At 50.9% G+C, this 22647-nt stretch overlaps 1 protein-coding gene across 2 annotated transcripts in view; it reads right to left on the bottom strand.

Annotated features, from left to right (window-relative positions):
- Window positions 1-3101: 3101 nt before the first annotated feature.
- The window catches only part of FYCO1 (FYVE and coiled-coil domain autophagy adaptor 1), a 79223-nt gene continuing 59677 nt past the window's right edge, over window positions 3102-22647 (bottom strand). The window contains exons 15-18 of one of the 2 annotated variants that reach the window (XM_061128813.1): window positions 22464-22559; window positions 18397-18607; window positions 8849-8958; window positions 3102-6882 (exon numbers count right to left, since the gene is read on the bottom strand). In XM_061128813.1, coding sequence (XP_060984796.1) covers window positions 6807-6882; window positions 8849-8958; window positions 18397-18607; window positions 22464-22559 — 493 coding nt within the window. In that variant the 3' untranslated portion in view covers window positions 3102-6806. The remainder of the gene's footprint in view (window positions 6883-8848; window positions 8959-18396; window positions 18608-22463; window positions 22560-22647) is intronic. The other variant, XM_061128814.1, reaches the window with a different exon arrangement.

Below are 22647 nucleotides of genomic sequence, written 5' to 3'. Positions count from 1 at the left end.
CCATTTACAAATGACCAGTTGGGTAACATGTCCCTTGAATAAAAACATAAAGCCATAAAAAAACTATGGTTGTGAAAAGGTTTTACCCGTAGGATAGTTTCACACCAGGTGGTTCATTTGGAAATATCTTCCTCTCTAAGAATGACATTTCCATGACTGCATCCCAGTGCTTGGACCAATGAGCTGAGGGAGAGGTCCTGGCTCCAAGATTTGAGGGTCACTGGCAAAGCTGAATTAGGAGACAGATCCATTAGCTGATTTTACCCCTTTCCTCAAGTTCTAACCAAAGTGGTGACAAAGCGGTGATCATCAAGGACTTTCTGGCGTGGTCCATGGATCACCTCCACCAATATCATCATCTGGCAGACTTGTGAATGAACTGGACCCAATGAACCAGAGTTGATATGCGGCGTGCCCATGACTGTATTTTAATGTGCCACCAGGTAACCCAAAGAAGAGGACTTTCTTCTAGGAAACTCTCTGCTACTTGCTTTGTATTTACTGACACTTAATAAATGAACAGCTTGACTCTGGAGCAAAATTGAGCCCTCGGTGAGTCTTGGGCTTTTCCTGATAATACCTGAATCCTTGATAACCAAGGAGCCCGTGCTCCTGATCTGGGCCTAATGGGTCCCTGTCCCTCTTCCACAGGTTCATCTTGGGGGCATGAATGTGTGGTCCTTCTGAAAACACCCAACAGGTCTGTGGGGTCCCTTGCTGGTGCAGAAGGTCTGTCTTTACAAAGACCTCTGGTTTCACACATAGACCCCGTCTGTTGTGCAAAGGCCACTTGAGGGCTGATGCTGTGGCCACCTTGTGAAAGCACGTGGGGGCTTGAAGTCAGCCTCAGAGTCAGAGGAACAAACTGGATTCCTTTCTCCAGGTCTGCAGTCACTGCCTTTCTCGTCTGTTCAGTAAACCTGCCATTCCCCACCCTCCTTCCCTCCCATGAGAAAGCCTAACCTGCTCACCTGGCCTGCGGTGTGGCCCTGGCGAAGGCCCTTCCTGCGGCTGACCCTCCTTTCTTACCCCTCCTTTGCTCTGCTATCCTTTGGGCCTCCCCCACCCCCACCCGCCTTCCTTTCTCATGCCAAGGAGAAGACGGTGCCTGCCCCACTGACCTGGCAGACGGATGGGTGACCTCCCAGAAAAGGTGTCCTTCTCTCCTTAGGGCTCAGTGGGAGGTCTCCCTGAAATCGCCTTTCCCTTGAGCATCCTGCCGCAGCCACAGGCGCTCTGGAAATGAGGCCTTCCCTGGGGAAGGACACTCACGCACCTCGGATTTGGAGAGGCCTGGCTCCCTCTGTTCATTATGGAGCTAAGACAACTCATTCCAGGCTTCAGATGGGGCTGCCAAATGTGCGTTAACCTCAGCATGAACCTGCCAGAAGGGGTGAGGAAACCACACCAGCCTCCAGCCTCCCCCACGAGCTCGAGGGATGGGGGAGGGACGAGGGGACACACATCAAAGACCAGAGATTGGTGATAATGCTTCGGCTCGGCTTTACAATCTTTCTTCAGAAACCAGCGGGTGTGGGAAAAGTAAAAGGCTGACCTTTCTTTCAACCCTAACCCACTTTGAGTGGCTTTCACAATAGCTCTGCTCTCCCCTGGGTTTTGATGGCTTCAGCTTTAACCGCTCTCTCAATAAAAGTCCGTTTTCTCATTTCAGGCGACAGGTTTCACCATCTATTTGCTCTGCAGATGTGTGTGGGCGGCGGGCTCCACTCGCCAGATTTTTCCCACGCATCTTCAAACCAAGAGGGGCTGACCCTGGCTGAAGTGTCCTTCTGAGTCACCAGGGGAATCGCTACATCCTCCGGGCGGAAGAGGCACCGTGGGCAGCGGCACGCGTCTACGGACACTGAGAGGGGCTAGAATTCCCGGAATCGCGTGGGGGCTTGGAAAACCAGGAGCGGAGGTTTGGTTTGCTCAGCTGGGGGCGGCTCAGCAGGTGGGGAGCGGTGCACCAGGATGGTGGCGCGGAGGCCCTGGGTCCCAGCCCAGATAAAGCAGCCTCTATCTGTGGGTCCCAGTCCTTCTCCTAGGCTCTGTCCACGTGGCCTCTCTGCAGGGCCTCTCCTAGGAACACAGAATTCCTTCTGCTGTGCTTTCAGGCACTTGGATAGAGCACTCTTCCATTACTGGACAGGAGAGGCTTGAGGGCACAGGAGGTTACACGTGTCCAATCCAGTAACCAGCTCACCTCCATCCTCCCCAAATCGCCCCTGTGGGCTTGACCTTTGTCCTTCTCTACCATGGGGGTTTTGGGAGTTGGCCAAGTTGGCCAGTGGGATTGTCGATGGCCTAGGGCTGACCATGGTGCCCAGGGTCCTCGCTGATTTAGAGGCTGGTGAGCATCATGCTCTGTGCTCGATGCTGTGGGGTGAGGCAGAGGAGGGAGATGAGGATGAAAGAAACAGGGTCCTGGACCTGCCGGGAACAATACACTTACAGAAAGTGTAATCTCTTCCTGAGTAACTGATGAAAGAAGAGGCCACAGGAGAATCCAAGGCAAGGGGAAGGCTGGAAGAAGGGAAGTGGAGGGAAGGAGGGCTGCGAAGACCCTGTGGGGCGCAGGGCGCCCCAGAGGTGAGTGCGGATGGACTGCCTGGCCCAAGCTCAGTCCGCCCAGGGGAGGAGTGACTGGGACACGGCTCTCGGGGCCCATGTCCAGGGTCTTTGCTGCCCCTCTCTGCTGCCTCCTCTAGCAGTTCTGCCTAGATTTGGATCCAGCTTGGCTAACCATGGTTTTAGGCCACCTGTGACCTCCTCCCCGACTCCATCATTCTGGTAAATCAGGCTGCTCTTCGTGGACCAGGGGAGGGCTGGGGAATTTCGCTGAACGCAGAAGCTCTTCTGGCAGAGGGCAGTGGGTTGGTGCACTGGACTGGCTGAGGCAGGTCTGAATTCGGACCTCAGCGCAGACTGTGGGTCCAGATACCAGGCCAATTTGGCAACCTCTTAGAACAGCTGCCTTTTTTTTTCTCTCCCTTTTGAAAAGTCACAGGACTTGACACGGCCCAATAGCTTTGTCCCAACTCTGCTGTGTGCAACTGCATCTCTTACCTTACGTCTCAATGGAATGAAAGGTGACGCCATTCTCAATGTCAAAGTGTTTATTTAAATCCTGAGATTAAAAATAAGACATTCTCAAATGGTGCAGCAGATGCTATATGGACTGTTTTGGGATACAAAAGTTCCTCACCCCCACTGAGCAGGTGGAGAGTTGGCATTTGATGTGTTTCTGGTAATTCTTTGGCAGATAAAAAAGAGATGGGTTCCCAGACCCACTATCCCATAAGGCCTCGAGCATTGAGGATTGGTCAATTAAAGTGCAATTCCGATTTGAAAGCCACCCAACTGAGGCTTCGCTGTTGCTCTGCAGCCATGGGGGAACAGGAGCATCTCCGGATAGCCCTTGTCCTCAGGTTCTGAGGAAGTCTTTTCATCAGAAATGCCTTCCCAAATTTAAAGATGTACTGTGTTATTTTGAAAAAGAGCTTAAGAGAGGAAAGGCATTATTAACTGCCTTTGTTTCCTTGGAAGCACCACAAAAGAGAAAAATTCACCCAGGGTTCCACTGAAAAGAACCTTTGGGGTAAGTGTTTGGTAAACGTAGATGGCTGATTCCACATTCTCTGTGCCGGGTGACCCTTGGTTCTGAGCATTGCAGGGGGTGGCTCTGCTCTCATTCTCAACACCTCTGAGCTGAGGTTGGGATTCTCCAAGGTGGAGTCACCAAGGTGGGCTTCTAAAACGGAAACTCCTATAAAAGCATATGGTGGACAGATAACCAGAATGATAAAACACAGACATTGAGATTTCATCCCCAAATGGGGATTTCTCTTCAGATGAGTCTGGAATGGCTTCACCACCGAAGGTGAGTGACAACTGAAAATAATTAAAAAAAAAACCCATCTCCTTTATCTCTGAATTATCTAGTGTGGCTTGCGTTCCTACTTTTCAGACCCTATGTAGTGTTTCAGTTCCAGATTTCTGCTTGAGAATTTCCTTGCCTGCTCTTGGTCCAGCGGATGTGGAGTAGGTGGGCTCCAGCCAGAAGTGCTCTGCAGGGGCTATGCTTTCTCTCAAACACGCTTGCTGGCGGTGGAGGAGGGTGCTGACAGGCCGTGCTCCCGGGCGAGGGTGATCACTGTCTTCCAAGGCAGTGGTGAGCAAGGCGGCTGGCACTAATCAATACTAAATAGCAACAGTTATTCAGAGAGTTCAGCCAGACCCCAAAGAGGCTGCTGGGGGATTTTTCTTTTTTTTTTTTTAAGATAGTGATCTGGGATCCCAAGAATGTTTCCTACTTGTTGACTTTTAGTGTTAATTCAGTCTACTGGCTGGGGCCACCACTTTCAGTAGCTGTTTTTCATTATTGTTTGCATTAAAAAGAATACCTCAACCCCCAAACTTCAGTAAAGTTGGGAACTTGCTTAAAGTAAGAAAGCAGTTTATATAAGCCATACTTAAACATGCCAAGATGTCCTCTAGCGGCACAGCAAACCCGAGCTCCCACAGCAAAGTAACGAAGAACAAGAGTCCATTCAGCACAAAAAAATAAACACGCTGCAGAGGCAGGGTGGGGCTGCAGCGGGCAGGCGAAGGCCTCTGTGCACCACTGCCATCGCCGTCTGCAGTGCTGGCGCGAGGGGCCAGCGAGCTCCTGCGGCAGTGGCTCTGGGCTGGCTTCCCAAGAGCCACAGGTTTTTTTTAAGCTGCAGTTGGTCCCCTGCTGGGTCGAGTGACAAAGGTTCAGAACAAGCCTCAGATGGAATGTCTCAGGCCTTCCGCAGGAAACACATCAGCCCCTCGAGAAATGCTGATTCGAGCTGCAGGTGACGGTGGTAACATGAGCAGAGGGCCGTCGGCTTGGCCACGTCTCCGGGGTATCCTGGGAAAGCTAAGCACTCAAACCGAGATTCCAGATGCTTCGGGGTCTTTTGTTTCTCTCAAGTGGTGATCCAGCTACATCTGATTATCCTTTTCAAGGGGGAGATGGATTTAAAGGCAGGGCAGTTCACTTTCAAGCAGTGTGGCACCCTGTAAGGACAAGCACGCGTCTAGGAAGTCTCTGGGGGCCTGGCTATTTCTGTTTTGGTGCTAGGCACCGTCAGGACCTTGCTCAATGAGATGCTAGAGACTCCTGGCTTTCTCCCAGGAAAAAGAGCATGAGAGGGCCAGCTCTTCTCTGGAAGGTTCTGTTCACCATGTCTCAAGCCCCACTTAAAGTGCCTGGCAGTGCCTATGTCTCCTGTTTAAATGGAAGTTCTGAGTCTACTGCCAAAGTCATTTCCTCCTACCTCTGCTGGCGCCTGGGGGGTATGGGGTCTGAAATGAACTTGGCCAAGGATTCTTGACCCATTTGTCAGTTCTCAAAACCAGTCAGACCAGGCTCGTGAATGAGGAGACGAAGCTTCGACGTGGTGTGGCTCGGCTTAGTCACTGGGCTAGCTGAAGGGCTGGCGGGGTACTCAGACCTGCAGTTGCCTTGCCAGGTACCCTCTCCCCCGACCACAGCTAAGGTGGGCTGCTTGGTCAGATCTCTGCTCACTGCGGAAGGACCTGGGTCCTGACTGCCCTGTGGACAGGGCACAGAGAGGCTGTCAAAGGGGAGCTCTCTGTGGTGGCAGAAAAGGGCCACAGAGAACAGGAAGATTATCTGCTTCTTGTCCCGGAAAAGGACAGAGGATTCATTTGCTCCCAGGTGTCAGGTGCAGGCTGAGCAGCAGGAAGTGGGCAAAAGGGGTGTGGGGAATCTAGGCAGGTGGGGAGGAGGGACCGAGAGGTGAGCAAAGAGCCGATTCATGAATTATGCCCGTTTGCACTTGAGTTAGCAAAGACTTCTCTTAAGAAGCCCCCGATTTTTAAAAGTGGTTCCTACCCTGTATATGATCACTAGTAAACGTATCTGCAGAAGCTCTTGTTAATATAAACAAAGACAGGCTGAGGGGTGAGCCCCACAGGCTGATGCGTCCAGCCTTTTGGTCATGGCGTGGACATTACCCAGCACCTGGGCTCTGGCCATCTGGACGTAGATTGCACTGCAGGCCTCAGTAGGTGGGTTCTGTTTCCTGGATTAGCTTCACTTCTGATTCTTAGGGTGGTATTTTGAGCTGCTGAGAGGCCCAGCTGAGTGGAGGGCTTTGCCCCAGGACAGACTTGCCCAGATAGAAGGGCCAGGAGAAAAGTGCAGCTGGCAGCCCCTCTGAGTAGCCCCACACTCCCCGGGCAGGCGGGGACAGGAGCATGACGGAGGAAGCTAGATGGGATCTCAGGCGGGCCCCCAGGCACCCTGACGTTCTTTCCCGGGGAGGACTCGAGGACCCCACAGGGTCTGGCCAGGCATTCCAGCTCATGGTCACCCATGATGCCTGGCTGGGCAGAGGGGGGCTGTGTCTCTCCATGGGTGGAAGGTGGGACCCCTCTGTCCTAGGAAACTCTTCACAGGAGGCCTGGAGCCAACTGCGCCCCCTGGAGAGGCCAATGGTTTCCTGAGTGTTTAAACCTTTGGCATAGTGTCCCTCAGGGTGTGAGGACAATGGAAAATGTCACTTCAGCCCTTTCGAGCCACGGGGCTAAGAGCGATGTGCACAGGGCCGAGTACCCAGCGCTCGGAGCAACGTGGCTCTGAGGAGCAGCCAAGGGCCCGTCTCCTAAAGTTGCATAGTGGAGACTGATAGCTTTCGAGCAGCTCTTTTTTGTGTTCTGGGTTTTTTAGGTGCTTTACGTGACAAGTGAGGAGGAGTAGCGTTTCCTGTGTGTAAAATGTGAAGCTAGTAAAATCCAGGTACTTGAGATCACGGGAAATCACTTCCATCGTAGATCACAGGCCGGTCAACAGTTAAGTGATAAAAGACTTTCTTGGAGACGAATCTGAGGAGATGAACGGGAAAGGAGGGGTTATTCTGAGGGCTGAAGCCCGAGGTGCGGCAGCTGCAGTGACCTGGCTGGGGTGGGTGCTGGCTGACACGGGAAGCCTTGGTGCAAAGACCTCTGCTCCGAGCCTGGGGTCCCTTACAGACTGCGTGGACTCTGCCAGGCCCCCTCACCCCCATTTCCTGTCTGTCTAGCAGAGACATCTTCCTGCAAAGTGTCAGGATCTTAGGACACCTTCATGGACTATCCTAGGGCGTGGGTGCAGAAATGTCCGTTCAGTCCCATGCTGTGAAGCACCCCTCCTTGCCTTGCTGCTCTGAAGGGGCCCTGGGGCGGGGGGTGTCTCAGGGGTCTCGGTGGTCTGGGCGGCCCTGGGGAAGTGGGTGGAGCAGGCGTGGAGGGCACACACACAGCGGAGGCGAGCCTGGATCTCACTCTGACTGGACATCTAGATCTCTTCCACTGTCGTGCTTTGAAAACCTTGACCAGGCCCTGAGATGACGTCAGTGGCGAGGGCTGCAGTGTGTCTCAGCACCACACCGCTCCTAATGCCAACTGCAAAGCTGCTCTGGGGCCGCCTCCGCCCTCAACATGCTGCTCCCAGCCTCTGCGTCAACCTGCGGTGGGGCTCAGGGAGGTAGTGAAAATGCTGGCTGCCACCGCAGAGGAAACTGGGGTTCCACTGAAACCCAGAGGGGCGAGGAGACCCTGTGCCAGGCTGGCCTCCACCCCGTCTCCTGCCCGCTGCCCTGAGGGGCTGAGGCCCACACCTGGTCTGACCAGCTTTCTGGACATGCAGAGCCCACGCCAAGAATCCTGCTAATGCAGGGTGTGTTCATGTTCCTGGGGGTGCGTGGGGGAAGGGCGGGGAAGGGGAAAGGTGGGAAGCCCATTCTTCCAAGCTCTCCCTTGGTGGATGCCCTCGGCCACATGCCCTGGGAGTTCAAGGCCCTGAGGTGGTGAGAGGGTGGCACTCCAGCGTCTCACCTACTTAATAGATAAGAAGTTACTGTGCTAAAAGCCCAGCGGGCTGGCAAGGGCGCCCATGGGGAGGGATGCAGCCAGTAGCTCAGGGCCCCGCTCTGGTGCTGATCAGACAGGTCTTATGAATGAAGCGAGCCCCTACGAAGGGCTTACGCTGAAGCCAGAAGCCAGAGGCCCAGCAGCCTTCACCGTGCCAGTCGCATGTCTCCACGAAGTAGGCCCCTGGCTCGAGGCAGATGCTCAACCAACGCTGGTCCGCTGTCCTACTTCCTTTCTCGGCCGCCCCTCCAGCCTCATCTCCCTACACCCCCATCCTCCTGACCCCTCAACCCTGCACTCGCTCCTGGACCTGCGCCTGGAGCTCTGAAGTCGTGCTCCCCAGAGATGGTACCTGCTGCTCCACTCCCTGGACAAGGGGGCCCCGGGGCCTCGCCTCACAGCTCCAGTCCTGATTAGCTCTGGGCCTTCATTACTTCACTTCTGTCCCATCCATCCATCCACCCACCCAATCCTTCCACTGTATTTTCTGAACTCTTCTCTGGCCTGGGCGGTGGGCATCGGGACGGCAGAAGCAGAAGAGCTTCTGAGCCTGGAGCCAGGCCACCTGGGTTCAAACCCAGCCCCACCACCAGCTGTGTGATCGGGAGAGCCCCTCGTCCAGGCCCTCAGTCCCTCAGCAGTAACACGAGGAGAAAGACAGTCCTGAGGGCACGGGCTGCTGTCGGGCTGAAGGGAGTAGTATTAGTAAGAGCAGAGGGCGGAGAACACGCTTGACCCGTGGTGAGACTCTGTGAGCACTGGGCTGTGTGTCACACACTCTCTAATGGACACTGGGGCACCAGAGTATAGGTCTAAAATTAATGAACCACTGTTAATCAGGGACTGATAATTAAACAACTTGCTTTTAAACATCCACCTCTGTTCTTGAGGCGGGGTGCGGGGTGGGTTCATCCGGACGCTGACCGAGGCGGTGGCCTACCTGGAAAAGGTGTTGTCGAAGATGAGCAGGTAGATGCCTGGTGTGCGGACTTTGAGCTGGCCCTGGATGTTCTCCTTGTGGGAATTGCAGCGGGTGGTGGGAATGAGCACCTGGGAGGAGAAGCAGATGGGAAAGTGTCACAGAAGTGGAGAGGGCACCACAGAGCCTCTGCACAGACTCTTTATTTGGGGGAAGGAAACTGAGGCCCAGGGAGGCTGAATGCCTCGTGTGAGGTCACAGCTGAGCCTCATCAGCCCCCAATTTCGGGGCGTGTCCTTCCACATGCCCTGGGTTTGTCAATAACTTAGAATGGGGCGGGGGGGGGGGGCCCACTATAGACATGAGTTTCACCCAGAATCATGAATAGGTCAGCATCCTAAAAGAATGGTCCCCCCAGCCTCCTCTGACCATGGCCAGCGCCAGAACGCTCTACTGTCCAGAGAAGCAGCTTCTTCTTGGCTTCGGGAAGCAGAGGCTTACTCCAGGTGAAACACTGCCTGGTCCTTTCCTATCGGTGCGAGTGCTACTGCACTCGGGGGTGTCAGAGGATGGGCCATGCCCTGCATCCATGTCTCTTGGGCACTCTGTGAAGGTTCTGGGTCTACTTTCCTCCAGGCTGACCACCCAAGGCTCCACCCATGGCTTCTCACTTGGCCCCAGTCAGTCCGTATGTCCCAGAGCCCTTTCATCTTTCCAGGTCTCCAGCTTCCTATCTCCTCTGAGAATGAGAAATTAATCCCAGGAGACATTTATTTTCTGAGGACATTGTTCTCTGGGCCTCAGTGTCAGAGGCCAAGTCTGAGCAAATGGCGTGAGCTGGCCAGGGCTGGGGCTGGGGTCCTGGGATGGCCAACCTCTTCCCCATGGGCAGAGTCTTCAACCTGCTGGCCAGGTAAGATACTTTAAAGCTAAAGATATAAGAGGAAGTAACACAAAGCCAGCCAAAATTAAAAACATTTTTGGGAGGGCTTCCCTGCTGGTCCAGTGGTTAAGTATCCATCTGCCAATGCAGGGGACACGGGTTTGTTCCCTGGTCTGGGAAGATCCCACATGCTGAGGGGCAACTAGGCCCTCAAGCCACAACTACTGAGCCCATGGGCTGCAACTACTGAAGCCTGCATGCCTACAGTCCATGCTCCACAGCAAGAGAAGCCACTGCATTGACAAGCCTGCGCACAATGATGAGGAGCCCTCACTCGCTGCAACTAGAGAAAGCCCACATGTAAATATTTTCAACCTGTATAAAATGACTGAATCCAAAACAGTTACAAAGATGTGATTACTTTTTCACCTCAAAGTTGAACATAACTGCCTATTTCTGGAAACGCTACATGGTGGTCACAAAGTTCCCAAAGTGGAGTAAGTTCCCACAAAAGGTTCTGCCCTTAAGGATTTTGTGGTTTAATGGTGATGACAGATAAGAAAACATTCAGTTATGTTGGGTAAGACTGTCACAATAGGTGTACTGGGGAGGGGTGCCAATTCCAGCCTCTTGTGTGGCTGGGAGGCGAGGCAGAATCAGGGAAGACTTCCTGGAAGAGGCAACGCTGAGCTAGGACAATTTAGTTAGTACAGTTCAAGGGGCCTCAAAGAGTCAGACAGGACTGAGCACACACACTTCTAACTTACTTGTATCTTTACATTTAAATTTTATTGCTTGTAGGCATGATGGGGTTGGGACTTGCTTTTATCTAACTTGACAATTCCTGCCTTTCAGTTGGGATGTTTACCCAACCTACATTTATGCGATTGTCAATAAGGTTAGGTTTGAGTCTCTCATCTTACTGTTTTTCACTTGTTCCATCTGCTGATTGTTCTCTTTTCCCCTCAAAGCAGTAAGCTAGGGCAATTTCCAGGCTCAACTTGTTCTATCAAAGATCACTGTCCATCATCGCCTGCTCTACAGTGACTTGAAAACTGTTGCTTCTCATATTTTGTCTGTTTTGGTTATTTCTTGAGAGGGTAAGTCTTAGCCATTCTCCCGTGCATCTGAATATGTTGTCCCCGCTGCCTGGCGCAGCCAGCGAATAAAAATAAATAAGTAAGAGACTCAGGTTGGATCCCAGGGTCAGGAAAACATCCTGGAGAAGGGAATAGCAACCCATTCTAGTATTCTTGCCTGGGGAATACCATGGACAGAGGAGCCTAGTAGGCTAGAGTCCATGTGGGTCTCAAAGAGTCATATATGACTGAGCAACTAAGTTAAAAGTAAATGAATGTAAAAAGATATACCATGCTGCTGCTGCTTAGTCACTTCAGATGTGTCCAACTCTGCACAACCCTATGAACTACAACCTGCCAGGCTCCTCTGTCCATGGGATTCTCTAGGCAAGAGTACTAGAGTGGGTTGCCATGCCCTTCTTCAGGGGATCTTCCTGTCCCAGGGATCGAACCCAGGTCTCCTGTACTGCAGACAGATTCTCTACCACTGAGCCACCAGGGAAGCCCCATACCATGCTAACACTGGTCAAAAGAAGCTATATTAGTATCAAAGTAGATTTTATATCAAAGAATATGGCCAGGGATAGTATCATAAATGATAAAGACAGCAATTCATCAAGGGGACATAACGATCCTAAGCACTATCTATTAACTTGATGTAACTGGTATTTATAGGACACTCCACCCAACGATAGCAGAACACACATTCTTTTCCAGTATCAGTTCAGTTCAGTCATTCACTTGTGTCTGGCTCTTTGTGACCCCATGGACTGTAGCAAGCCAGGCTTCCCTCCCTATCACCAACCCCCAGAGCTTGCTCAAACTCATGTCCATCGAGTTGGTGATGCCATCCAATCATCTCATCCTCTGTCATCCCCTTCTCCTCCCGCCTTCAATCTTTCCCAGCATCAGGGTCTTTTCCAATGAGTCAGTTCTTCACATCGGGTGGCCAAAGTACTGGAGCTTCAGCTTCAGCATCAGTCCTTCCAATGAATTTTCAGCACTGATTTATTTTAGGATTCATTGGTTTGATCTTTTTGCTTATCCAAGGGACTCTCAAGAGTTTTCTCCAACACCACAGTTCAAAAGCATGAATTCTCGGCACTCAGCTTTCTCTAAGGTCCAACTCTAATATCCATACATGATTACTGGAAAAACCATAGCTTTGACTAGACAGACCTTTGTTGGTAAAATAGTGTCTCTGCTTTTTAATATGCTGCCTAGGTTTGCATAGTTTTTCTTCCAAGGAGCAAGCAGCTTTTAATTTCATGGCTGCAGTCACTGTCCACAGTGATTTTGGAGTCCAAGAAAATAAAGTCTGTCACTATACCAAGTGAACATTTCATGCAAAGATGGGCACAATAACGGACAGAAACGGTATGGACCTAAGTAGAAGATATTAAGAAGAGGTGGCAAGAATATACAGAAAAACTACACAAAAAAGATCTTTACAACCCAGATAACCATAATGGTGTGATCACTCACCTAGAGCCAGACATCCTGGAGTGTGAAGTCAAGTGGGCCTTAGAAAGCATCACTACAAACAAAGCTAGTGGAGGTGGTGGAATTCGAGTTGAGCTATTTCAAATCCTAAAAGATGATGCTGTGAAAGTGCCGCACTCAATATGCCAGCAAATTTGGAAAACTCAGCAGTGGTCACAGGACTGGAAAAGGTCAGTTTTCATTCCAATCCCAAAGAAAGGCAATGCCAAAGAATGCTCAAACTACTACACAATTGCACTCATCTCACACACTAGCAAAGCAATGCTCAAAATTCTCCAAGTGAGGCATCAACAGTATGGGAACTGAGAACTTCCAGATGTTCAAGCTGGATTTAGAAAAGGCAGAGGAACCAGAGATCAAATTGCCAACATCCACTGGATCATTGAAAAAGCAAGAGAGTTCCAGAAAAACATCTACTTCTGCTTTATTGACTAGCCAAAGCCTTTGACTGTGTGAATCACAACAACCTGTGATTCACAGTTTTCACTCTCTTCAAGAGATGGGAATACCAGACCACCTTACCTGCCTCCTGAGAAATCTGTATGCAGGTCAATAAGCAACAGTTAGAACCAAACATGGAACAGCACACTGATTCCAAACTGGGAAAAAAGTACGTCACGGCTGTATACTGTCACCCTGCTTATTTAACTTACATGCAGAGTGCATCATGCAAAATGCCGGGCTGGATGAAGCACAAGCTGGAATCAAAATTGCTGGGAGAAATATCAATAACCTCAGATATGCAGATGACACCACCCTAATGGCAGAAAGTGAAGAGGAACTAAAGAGCCTCTGATGAAAGTGAAAGAGGAGAGTGAAAAACCTGGCTTAAAATTCCACATTAAAAAACTAAGATCATGGCATCCGTTCACTTTATGGCAAGTAGATGGGGAAACAATGGAAACAGTGACAGACTTTTCCAGTATACTTGGAATAATCGCTAGGTGGGCCACATTCTAGGCTATTAAAAATTACATTTAAAAGGATTCAAACTATAAAAAGTGTGTTTTCTGGCAATGGGGTTAAGTTAGAAAAAAACTGCAGTTGTCTAGAAAATCCCCAAATATCCGAAACTAAATAACACATGAGTCACAGAAAAGTCAAAGGGAGACCCCAAAGGCCTGGGGGAAAGAGAGCACACAGCAGGCTCCTGCCACCACGGGACGCCGGCGCTGACTGAGGCCGGTGGTGGTGAGGCAGCAGGATGGGCCAAGCCAAGCCGGGAGAGGCTGCGATGTGTGAGGACCGCCTGCGTGTGGGCTCTGCGGCAGCTCCCCTACCATGTACAACATGCTATCTTATCAAGCTCCATTAATGGTTTATCATATTCTAGTTCTACAGGGAACTGAGAATCCTGGGAGGCCGAGTGGTTGGGTCTGTTCCTGTGAGCCATCATCTAAAAGTTCTGAGGCCAGCCTGAGATATTTCAGCGAGCACACGTAGGAGGAAGTGCTGGGAGCAAGGCTTACACGGGGATGCCTGTGCGCCCCGCACACCAACCTTCCCACACACCACTTTGACTACAAAGCAAAAGCCAAGAGCTTGTCGAAGCAGGATCTTCCGAAGAAGAGAGCTAAGATAATACTCTATTTCTTTAAAATAGTCTATAGACTTTTTGTTCATTCCAGCTGCTGTTTCTTCCACCATGGTAAAAATCTGTAAGATTTTCTTGCTATTACTTTAAATCAATCAACCAAACCATCTAGGGGAGATTAACAAAGGCTCTGGTGTCAAACTGTGGAAAATCCTTTAAGAGATGGGAATACCAGACCTTACCTGCCTCCTGGGAAACCTGTGCACAGGTCAAGAAGCAACAGAACTGGACATGGAACAACGGACTGGTTCCAAATTGGGAAAGGAGTGTGTCAAGGCTGTATACTGTCACCCTGCTTATTTAACTTATATGCAGAGTACATCATGTGAAATTCTGGGTTGGATAAAGTACAAGCTGGAATCAAGATTGCTGGGAAAAATATCAGGAACCTCAGATATACAGATGATACAACCTTCATGGCAGAAAGCAAAGAGGAACTAAAGAGCCTCTTGGCGAAAGTGAAAGTGAAGAGTGAAAAAGCTGGCTTAAAACTCAATATTCAAAAAGCTAAGATCATGGCATCTGGTCCCATCACTTCATGTCAAAAAGATGGGGAAACAATGGAAACAGTGTGAGACTTTACTTTCTTGGGCCCCAAAATCACTGTGGGTGTTGACTGCAGTCATGAAGTTAAAAGACTCTTGCTCCTTGGAAGAAAAGCTATGACAAACCTAGACAGTGTATTAAAAAGCAGAAACAAACAAACAAACAAACAAAAAGTAATAAAATAAAAAACACAAAAAGCAGAGACATCACTTTTCCGATAAAGGTCCGTATAGTCAAAGCTATGATTTTTTCAGTAGTCATAGCTATGATTTTTTCAGTAGTCATGTATGGATATAAGAGTTGGACCATAAGGAAGGCTGAGTGCCAAAGAATTGATGCTTTTGATCTGTGGTGCTGGAGAAGACTCTTGAGAGTCCTTTGGACAACAAGGAAGTCTAACCAGTCAATCCTAAAGGAAATCAACCCTGAGTATTCATTGGAAGGACTGATGCTGAAGCTGAAGCTCCAACACTTTGGCCACCTGATGTGAAGAGCCCACTCACTGGAAAAGACCCTGATGCTGGGAAAGACTGAGGGCAAGAGGAGAAGGGGTCAAAAGAGGATGAGATGGTTGGATGGTATCACCGACTCAATGGACTTGAGTTTGAGCAAACTCTGCGAAATAGTGAAGAACAGTGGCATTCTGTATGCAGTTCATGGGGTTGCAAAGAGTCAGACATGACTGAGCAACTGAACAACAATTGGTGCCAAAGCCCATACAGCAGAGGTGACAGGAGATGACTGGGGTCCCGTGTAAACCTGAGCAAGACAGGTCTCTGCCGTGTGAGCTCCTGATCTATACTGCATGTCTGCAAAACAGTCCAGTTGGTTTTACTGCTCTCTCGCGAGACTCCAGTGGCCTGGGGCCCTAGTACAGAGCCATGATTCTATGCTAAACGGAAAAAGCCAGTCACAAAAGGCCACGTAATGCATGATTCCATTCACATGAAATGTCTGGAACAGGAAATCTAAGGACAGAAGGTAGGTTGGTGGTTGCTGGGAGGAGGTTGCAAAGTGACTGCGAATGGATACAGGGTTTCTTTTTGCTTTATGCAGTGATGAAAATGATCTAAAATTAGACAGTGGTGATGGTTATGAAATTCTTTGAATAATACTAAGATAACTGAATTGCTAAGATAATTAATACTAAGATAACTGAGCATTTTAAATGGGTGAATTACATGGTATGTAAATTGTATCTCTTCAAAGCTATTTAAAAATAAAAAGTCAAGCTCCCTGTCCCGGCTCCTCCCCTGACTCTCAACAGCCCTAGGCAGGCCTCTGGCTTCTCTGGGCAAAAAGAGAGGCAGGGCCGGGATCTTGGATCCCAGGCTTCAGGCCAGTGGTCTGCATACCTGTGGCCTCAGGTCCGTGATTTACTGCTTCTTTTGTCAAGTGCTTCCCAAATTTCTCACCTCAGTGATGGAGGAGGGCCCTCTGGAGAGAGGGTGGTCCCGGGTGGGGCGTATCTGATGTGCCCTAGAGATGGGACTGGCCTGCCAGGCTGTTCCCTGGCCTAGACGCTTCTCCTGTAACCTGTGTCCCCCTCCCACCCCCTCCCTATAGCTTCTCTTGGTTTGGCCCGGGAGTCTCCTGCTTTGATCACTGCCCCCCAGGCTGGGTTAGATGCCCTTCTTACTGCCCCCCCAGCCCCCGCCCGGTGCCACCCCATCATGACAGTCACCACCTGGAGTCGCAGTTGTTTCTTTAATAGGGCCTCTCTCTGACAACACTCAGCTCCCCAAGGGCAGATCCCAGCACGGCCCTTCTCTCCTGATCCTCAGTGGCCCTACAGAGCCCACCTTACCACACAAGTTCAGTGAATGGTTGTGAACTGAGTGCAAGGACCCAGCCCAGTTCCCGATGTCTGAGCCTCCGTCACCATGAAACCTAAGTGCTGCGAGGCGCACTATGTCCTCTTGTTCCCACAAGGTCCAGGCTGGTCAGGGCATCACCCGGGGAGTCTACATGCGAAATGCTAAACAAGTGAGTCTGGACACAGATTCTCCAGGCTGATGCCTGTCCGGGACCTCAGGCAGATGTAACAGCACCCCCACAGCGGGCTGGGAATGGCAGAGGAGCCGCGTGAGCACCCACTCACTCACCGTGAGCTTCTTCTGCCCCCTGGTGACCACTGTGGGAAAGACAACGGCTGCCACACCCTCCAGGCGGCAAGGGAGCCAGAGATGAGAATCCTGACTGAGCTCCTGAATCCTGGGAGGAACCAGCCAGGTCTTCCAGGGCCATGAGGATTAGCCAGGTAGTGACTAAGCAAGGAGACAGGTGTGGACACAGGATGTGTCCCCTCCCTCTCTCACCACGGACATCCACCTGTGTCTAATCTGGGCAGACGCAGGGCTTCAGCGCTCAGCCGGCCGTGGTAACGTAAGGTGAACAGCGAGGGTGCTGGAGTGAGTTCTGGGCAGTGCAGCTGTCTGTTCGTGCAGAGCTGATAAGCCCACTGCTTAAGCTGCTCAACCAACTGCCCAGGCAGGCTGCTCTGGCATGGCTGAGCCTATAACCGCTCTCCAGCCACAGGCCCAGGACCTCCCAGGTGGATGTCCAGAATTGCTCAGGAAGGAGGGGCTCCCTACACGTGTGGCGAGGTCATGAGCCACCGAAAGGAAAAGAGGGGCAGGGCAGTTTTTAAATAAGAACGCGCAGGAAACTCTGATCAAGAAGGCCAACTCAGGGGGCCAGACTTCAATTTTAGGCATGAATCTGAAGAGGAGAAACATCACAAAGCAATCTGTAATCAGCAGGTATCACAAGGACAGGGACGGCAGGAGAGCAAACCCAGAGGGACAGACGTCCCTCACGTGGATCCTGGAGCTGGAGTGGTGATCCGTGTGCCCAGCACACCCGAGCCTGGCCCTCCTGGGGCTCTGGGCCCTCCCCAGACCGCGACTTGAGCCCCTTGGGACACCCCGAGGACCACAGGCATGAGGGACTGGTGGATATCACCACAGACACTTCACAGAAGGCTTCTTTCACACCACTTCAAATTGCTCCTCTCCAGCTTCACTCTTAGAAAATGGAGATTTTGTATTAAAAGCCTGGGATGCACCATGAGCCTGTCCTCATCATACCTTCCACTCACAGTGATTCCTATGGAGCTCGAACTTCCATCACCGCTCGCACCCTGCCTGCAGAGACTCAGGCAAGGAATTCAGACCCCATTCCCCTCCCCCCCCTCCCCCGGCCCATCCGCTTTCCGGCCCACAAGGAACCAGCCCCCACAGAGGCCTATTTGCTGTCCTGGGCTCTGCACTTATCCCATCCTTTCTCCTCTGACTTCTTAACCTCGATCGAGACCAATGACTCTCAACCTTGGTGCCCACTGGGATCACCCAGGGATGCCTGGGTTCCCCTTAGTGATTTTGATTTTGGGGTCTGGGTTATGGACTCAGAAGTGCGTTTAAAAATGTTTCCCAGGTGTTTCTAATGTGCAACCAAAACTGAGGATGACCGTCCCAGGCAGTCAACGTCACATGCTTAGGATTTCTCAGGAGTTTATGAGCTGGTGTCCACTACTGAGGTTCCCAACCCAACCACCCAACTGACACAAAGGCTGTGAGTCTCCTTCGACCAATCTGAAGTGAGATGCTGAACGCCCTAAGCTCAAAACTGGAAGCAGAGATCTTGGTCACCACCTCCCGTGATGACTCACTCTTGCTCTCCACGACTCTGTTAAAATACGATCCTTAACCTGAGTCACACATCTGTATTCCTTTCAGTTTCACCTACCGACCTATCCGAGAGGTCTGTCTGAAGCTGACCCAGGAATGGCCTTCAGAGACAGCTCTCAGGCCCTTCCGTCCCCACTGGACAAGCCCAGCTGCGTTGCCTGCTCTGTCTGACGCAGGCCGGTGGGCTTTTCCACCCTGGTTTCCCTCTGTGTCTTTCTCAGAACAGGCCAGGGAAGGGCTGTCCAGGCATCCTGCTGGCAGGGAGCCAGCCTCACCTTACACTGATCCAGCGGTGTGTCCTCGGCCTCCTGGAAGACCACGCTGAAGGAGATACTCTTGGGGTCGGAGGAGAAGACCCAGCTGATGGTGAGGCCTGCTTCGGCCACGGTGATGGGGATGAGACTGTAGGTACTGGACCTCACGAACAGCTCCCTGCTGCCCTCCCCGAAGTTGGTGATCTCTTCCACCGTGAGGGGTAATTTTATCCTGAAACACGAATGCAGAGAGGGGCTTAAACACAGCAGGGAAAGCGCTTGAGTTCACTGGCCAGGTTGCCTGTAACTCAGAGGTGACTGGAGACAGCTAGAGGCTGCTGAAGGTTGGCCAAGCCTTTGGTCACCATGACTGACATGCTCAATCGTGGGAGAAACCCTGATGTGCAGCCCACGCCATCAGCTGTTTCCTAAGCCCTTACTATTAATAGATGCCTGGCATAGCTCGAGGCACTGGGGACACAGGAGTGAAAAATACCGACGACACTCCTTGTCTTCGAGGACCTGGTGTGGTCCCCGCGAGCTGGCAGGAGCTGAGAGACGCCTGGGCCGCTCTGAACCCCTCGAGGGCAGGAAGTGTGTGCTGAGGCCTCGGTTTCCACAGCTCTCCTGCGGCTGCCCTCTGCCCAGCGGTCCACTCTCTCTTTCTCCTTCCAGTTCTTCGCTCTCCCGCTTTTAACTGGTTGGTACCCGCAGAATGCACACTGCTCTCCCGCTTTTACCTGCTTGGTACCCGCAGAATACACACCATCACCTGAAACTTCCTGCCCTGTCGGTGATCTTTCTTTTCAGCAGAAATCCGGGACCTGCCTCAAGATTTCAAGGGGGCACCCTGACGTGCATTTCTTAAATGCAAATGCCCTAGACTTGCTAATGCAGGGTAGGATGAGGGCCCTGGGGAGAGAGGCTTCTGGGGGCCCTGTCCCTATTCTCCTCCTCATTAGCTGGATTAACAGCCAGTTCCAAAAGCTTAAAGGTTTGGGGACAGTGAGTTCCTCGGTGGGACGGAGGGCGTGGTGCTGGCTCCCGTCACAGGTCTCAGCCTCACGTCAGCCTCAGGCTGCAGCCAGGGACGACCACGCCTGCCTCTGGCTGGTGGGAGGATTAAGTCAGAGAATAAACCTCCCTAGAAGGGCGAAGTCTCCCTCATTAAGGGCCGCACTCCCGGCGGCTCTGCAAATCCACAGGCAGCAGGTGAGTCAAGGCCACGAAGGTGGGGCCTCCAGGGAGGAGCTGCAGGTCAGCAGCGTGTGGTCCTCCTCTCCTCTCCTCAACCGTGAAAGGGCCGACTCTGCTTGCCAGCTTTGGGTTTGTTCTCGTCTACACACGAGGAAGCTAAGATTCAAAAAGACACAGAAAGACTCTACCTAGGTCCACACAGGTCTGAGCCAAAGCCACTGCCTTTCCACTATACCAACCTGCCTTTTGTGAAGAAAAATACTACTGCCCCTTTAACACAGAGGTGGAAACCAAAATTCAGGGAGGGTAGGTTACTTGCCTAAGACTGCACAGGGGTGCAAGCGGTGGTGCTAAAGGTTCCAAAGGTGTAAAGGTGGCTGGGAATACTGGCCAAGCTTTGCAGATGAGAAGACTAACCGATGATTAAAAATCCAGAATACTCTAAAGAACAGCTCTGATACAGCTTGTTCACTCGTGAAAAATTTAATTCCATGGACCATTTTTCCATGTGTTAAATTAGCTTTATGGCTAGTTATAGTCAAAAATGGAAAATTCTGAAAGAGATGGGAATACCAGACCACCTGACCTGCCTCTTAAGAAATCTGTATGCAGGTCAGGAAGCAAGTTAGAACTGGACATGGAACAACAGACTGGTTCAAGATAGGGAAAGGAGTACACCAAGGCTCTATATTGTCACCCTGCTTATCTAACTTCTATACAGAGTACATCATGAGAAACACCAGGCTGAATGAAGCACAAGCTAGAATCAAGACTGCCGGGAGAAATATCAATAACCTCAGATATGCAGATGACAACACCCTTATGGCAGAAAGTGAAGAAGAACTAAAGAGCCTCTTGATGAAAGTGAAAGAGGAGAGTGAAAAAGTTGGCTTAAAGCTCACCATTCACAAGACTAAGATCATGGCATCTGGTCCCATCACTTCATGGCAAATAGATGGGGAAACAGTAGAAACAGTGACAGACTTTATTTTTTTGGGGCTCCAAAATCATTGCAGATGGTGACTGCAGCCATGAAGTTAAAAGATGCTTATTCCTTGGAAGAAAAGTTATGACCACCCTAGAGAGTATATTAAAAAGGAGAGACATTACTTTGCCAACAAAGGTCCATCTGGTCAAGGCTATGGTTTTTCCAGTGGTCATGTATGGATGTGAGATTTGGACTATAAAGAAGGCTGAGTGCCAAAGAATTGATGCTCTTGAACTGTGGTGTTGGAGGAGACTCTGAAGAGTCCCTTGGACTGCAAGGAGATCCAAGCAGTCCATCCTAAAGGAGATCAGTCCTGAATATTCATTGGAAGGACTGATGCTGAAGTTGAAACTGCAATACTTTGGCCACCTGATACAAAGAGCCGACTCACTGGAAAAGACCCTGATGCTGGGAAAGATTGAGGGCAGGAGGAGAAGGGGACGACAGAGGATGAGATGGTTGGATGGCATCACTGACTCAGTGGGCATGAGTATGAATAAACTCCAGGAGTTGGTGATGGACAGGGAGGCCTGGCGTGCTGCAGTCCAAGGGGTCGCAAAGAGTCAGACACGACTGAGCGACTGACCTGAACTGAACTGATAGTTAGGAAAAAAAAAAAAAGGTCTTGTCCAATATTAACAATTTTCAAGAATCTGATAATAGGCGGAGGGGTCTGTTGTGGAAAAGCGGTCTCATGACCTAGAGATCTTGCTGACTCACTTACTCTGACAGGAGGCCCCACGATGCTGGGCCATTCCATCACTTTACGTCCCAGAAGTCTGCCCTTGCACCCAGTGACTGGATAGTGCCCTTTATCTTTTCTCACTTCCGAGACCTCACCTGCTCAGTGAGAGGACAATACTCAGTCTCGCCAAGGGAGATGTTAATGAGAAGATAGCAAGGGTTTGCCATCTCTACTCAAATATAATCTTAAAAAAGTCTGTTGTCTACAGCACTCACATTACAAACGTAAATTCTACTGGTCTCCCTACTTCTGTCTCTGCAGAGTCATTCTTCACGTGGCAACCAGAATGACCCTGTTTCTAATGTAAGTTAGGTTGAGTCATGCTTCTAACCCAAATCTAATTTAAAGCTCCTATCTCCCTCAGATTAAAAGTCCTTCCAATGGCCCAGAAGGCCTGGGGTGAAGTGGGCCCTGTCTCCTCTCGCATGCAGTCTCTCTCCCGCTTTCTGCTCCAGTCACACTGGCCCTTCCTGGATTCCTCGAATACACACCAGTCACCATCCTGCCCCAGCGCAAGCACTGTTCCCTCTGCCTGAATGCTGTTCCCTCACATATCTGCACGTCAAGTTCTTCAAGTCTTGCCTTCTTAGTGTTTTCTGTTTAAAACTGAGGGGTCCTTTTTTCTTCCCCAGTAAGCACCACGTTGTAACACACACAGGGCACAGACGTGTGGGAGGAATGACTACGAGAGGACAGGGAAGCCTTCTAGGGTGATGGGACTGTTCTGTATCTTCACTCTGATCACATGGGGGGGGGGCAATCATTTTTCTTTTCTGGATCAAGCTTGCCTCTTTGGCAGAATGGGGAGTAGAACTGATTGGGCACAGTGGCCTGAGATTGTATAAGCCAAGCAGGACATGGGGGCCGCCAGATAATCAGTGATTAAACGGTATTATTTGTCTAAATCTAAGCAGTGTACACTATAAATGGGAAATCTTATTATATATAAATCTTACCAAAAAAAAGGAAGAAGAAGAAAGGAAAAAAGAAAAAGTAGCGCACACTTTGAAAGTCACTATGGGTGCCCAGCCCGAGCACAGGGGTGTTTTCCAGGGGGGCTGTGGAAAGGCCAGCTCCTCTGGCGTTCCCCCTCTCCTCCCCAGATGCGACCTCCCCACCCCGCCACCCCAGCAAGGCCAGCTAGGGCCCACGACTTACATCAGTTCCCCCGACTTCAGCAAGCAGATTTCGGAATCCTGCCCCACGGGCATGTCTTCAGCATCCTCAGGGGTGAGCGAGTTGGACGTGGTGTCCCTGAAATGTCACAAACACAGCTGGCTAGCTGTCAGCGCATAGGCCCACAGTCTTGCTGGAGTCCAGCAGCCATCCCCAGAACACATGG

The sequence above is a fragment of the Dama dama genome, chromosome 24, assembly GCF_033118175.1.
Source record: "Dama dama isolate Ldn47 chromosome 24, ASM3311817v1, whole genome shotgun sequence".
NCBI lineage: Eukaryota > Metazoa > Chordata > Mammalia > Artiodactyla > Cervidae > Dama > Dama dama.
Note: the sequence above shows the minus strand (reverse complement) of the source record. Positions and strands in the feature narration are given on the sequence as shown.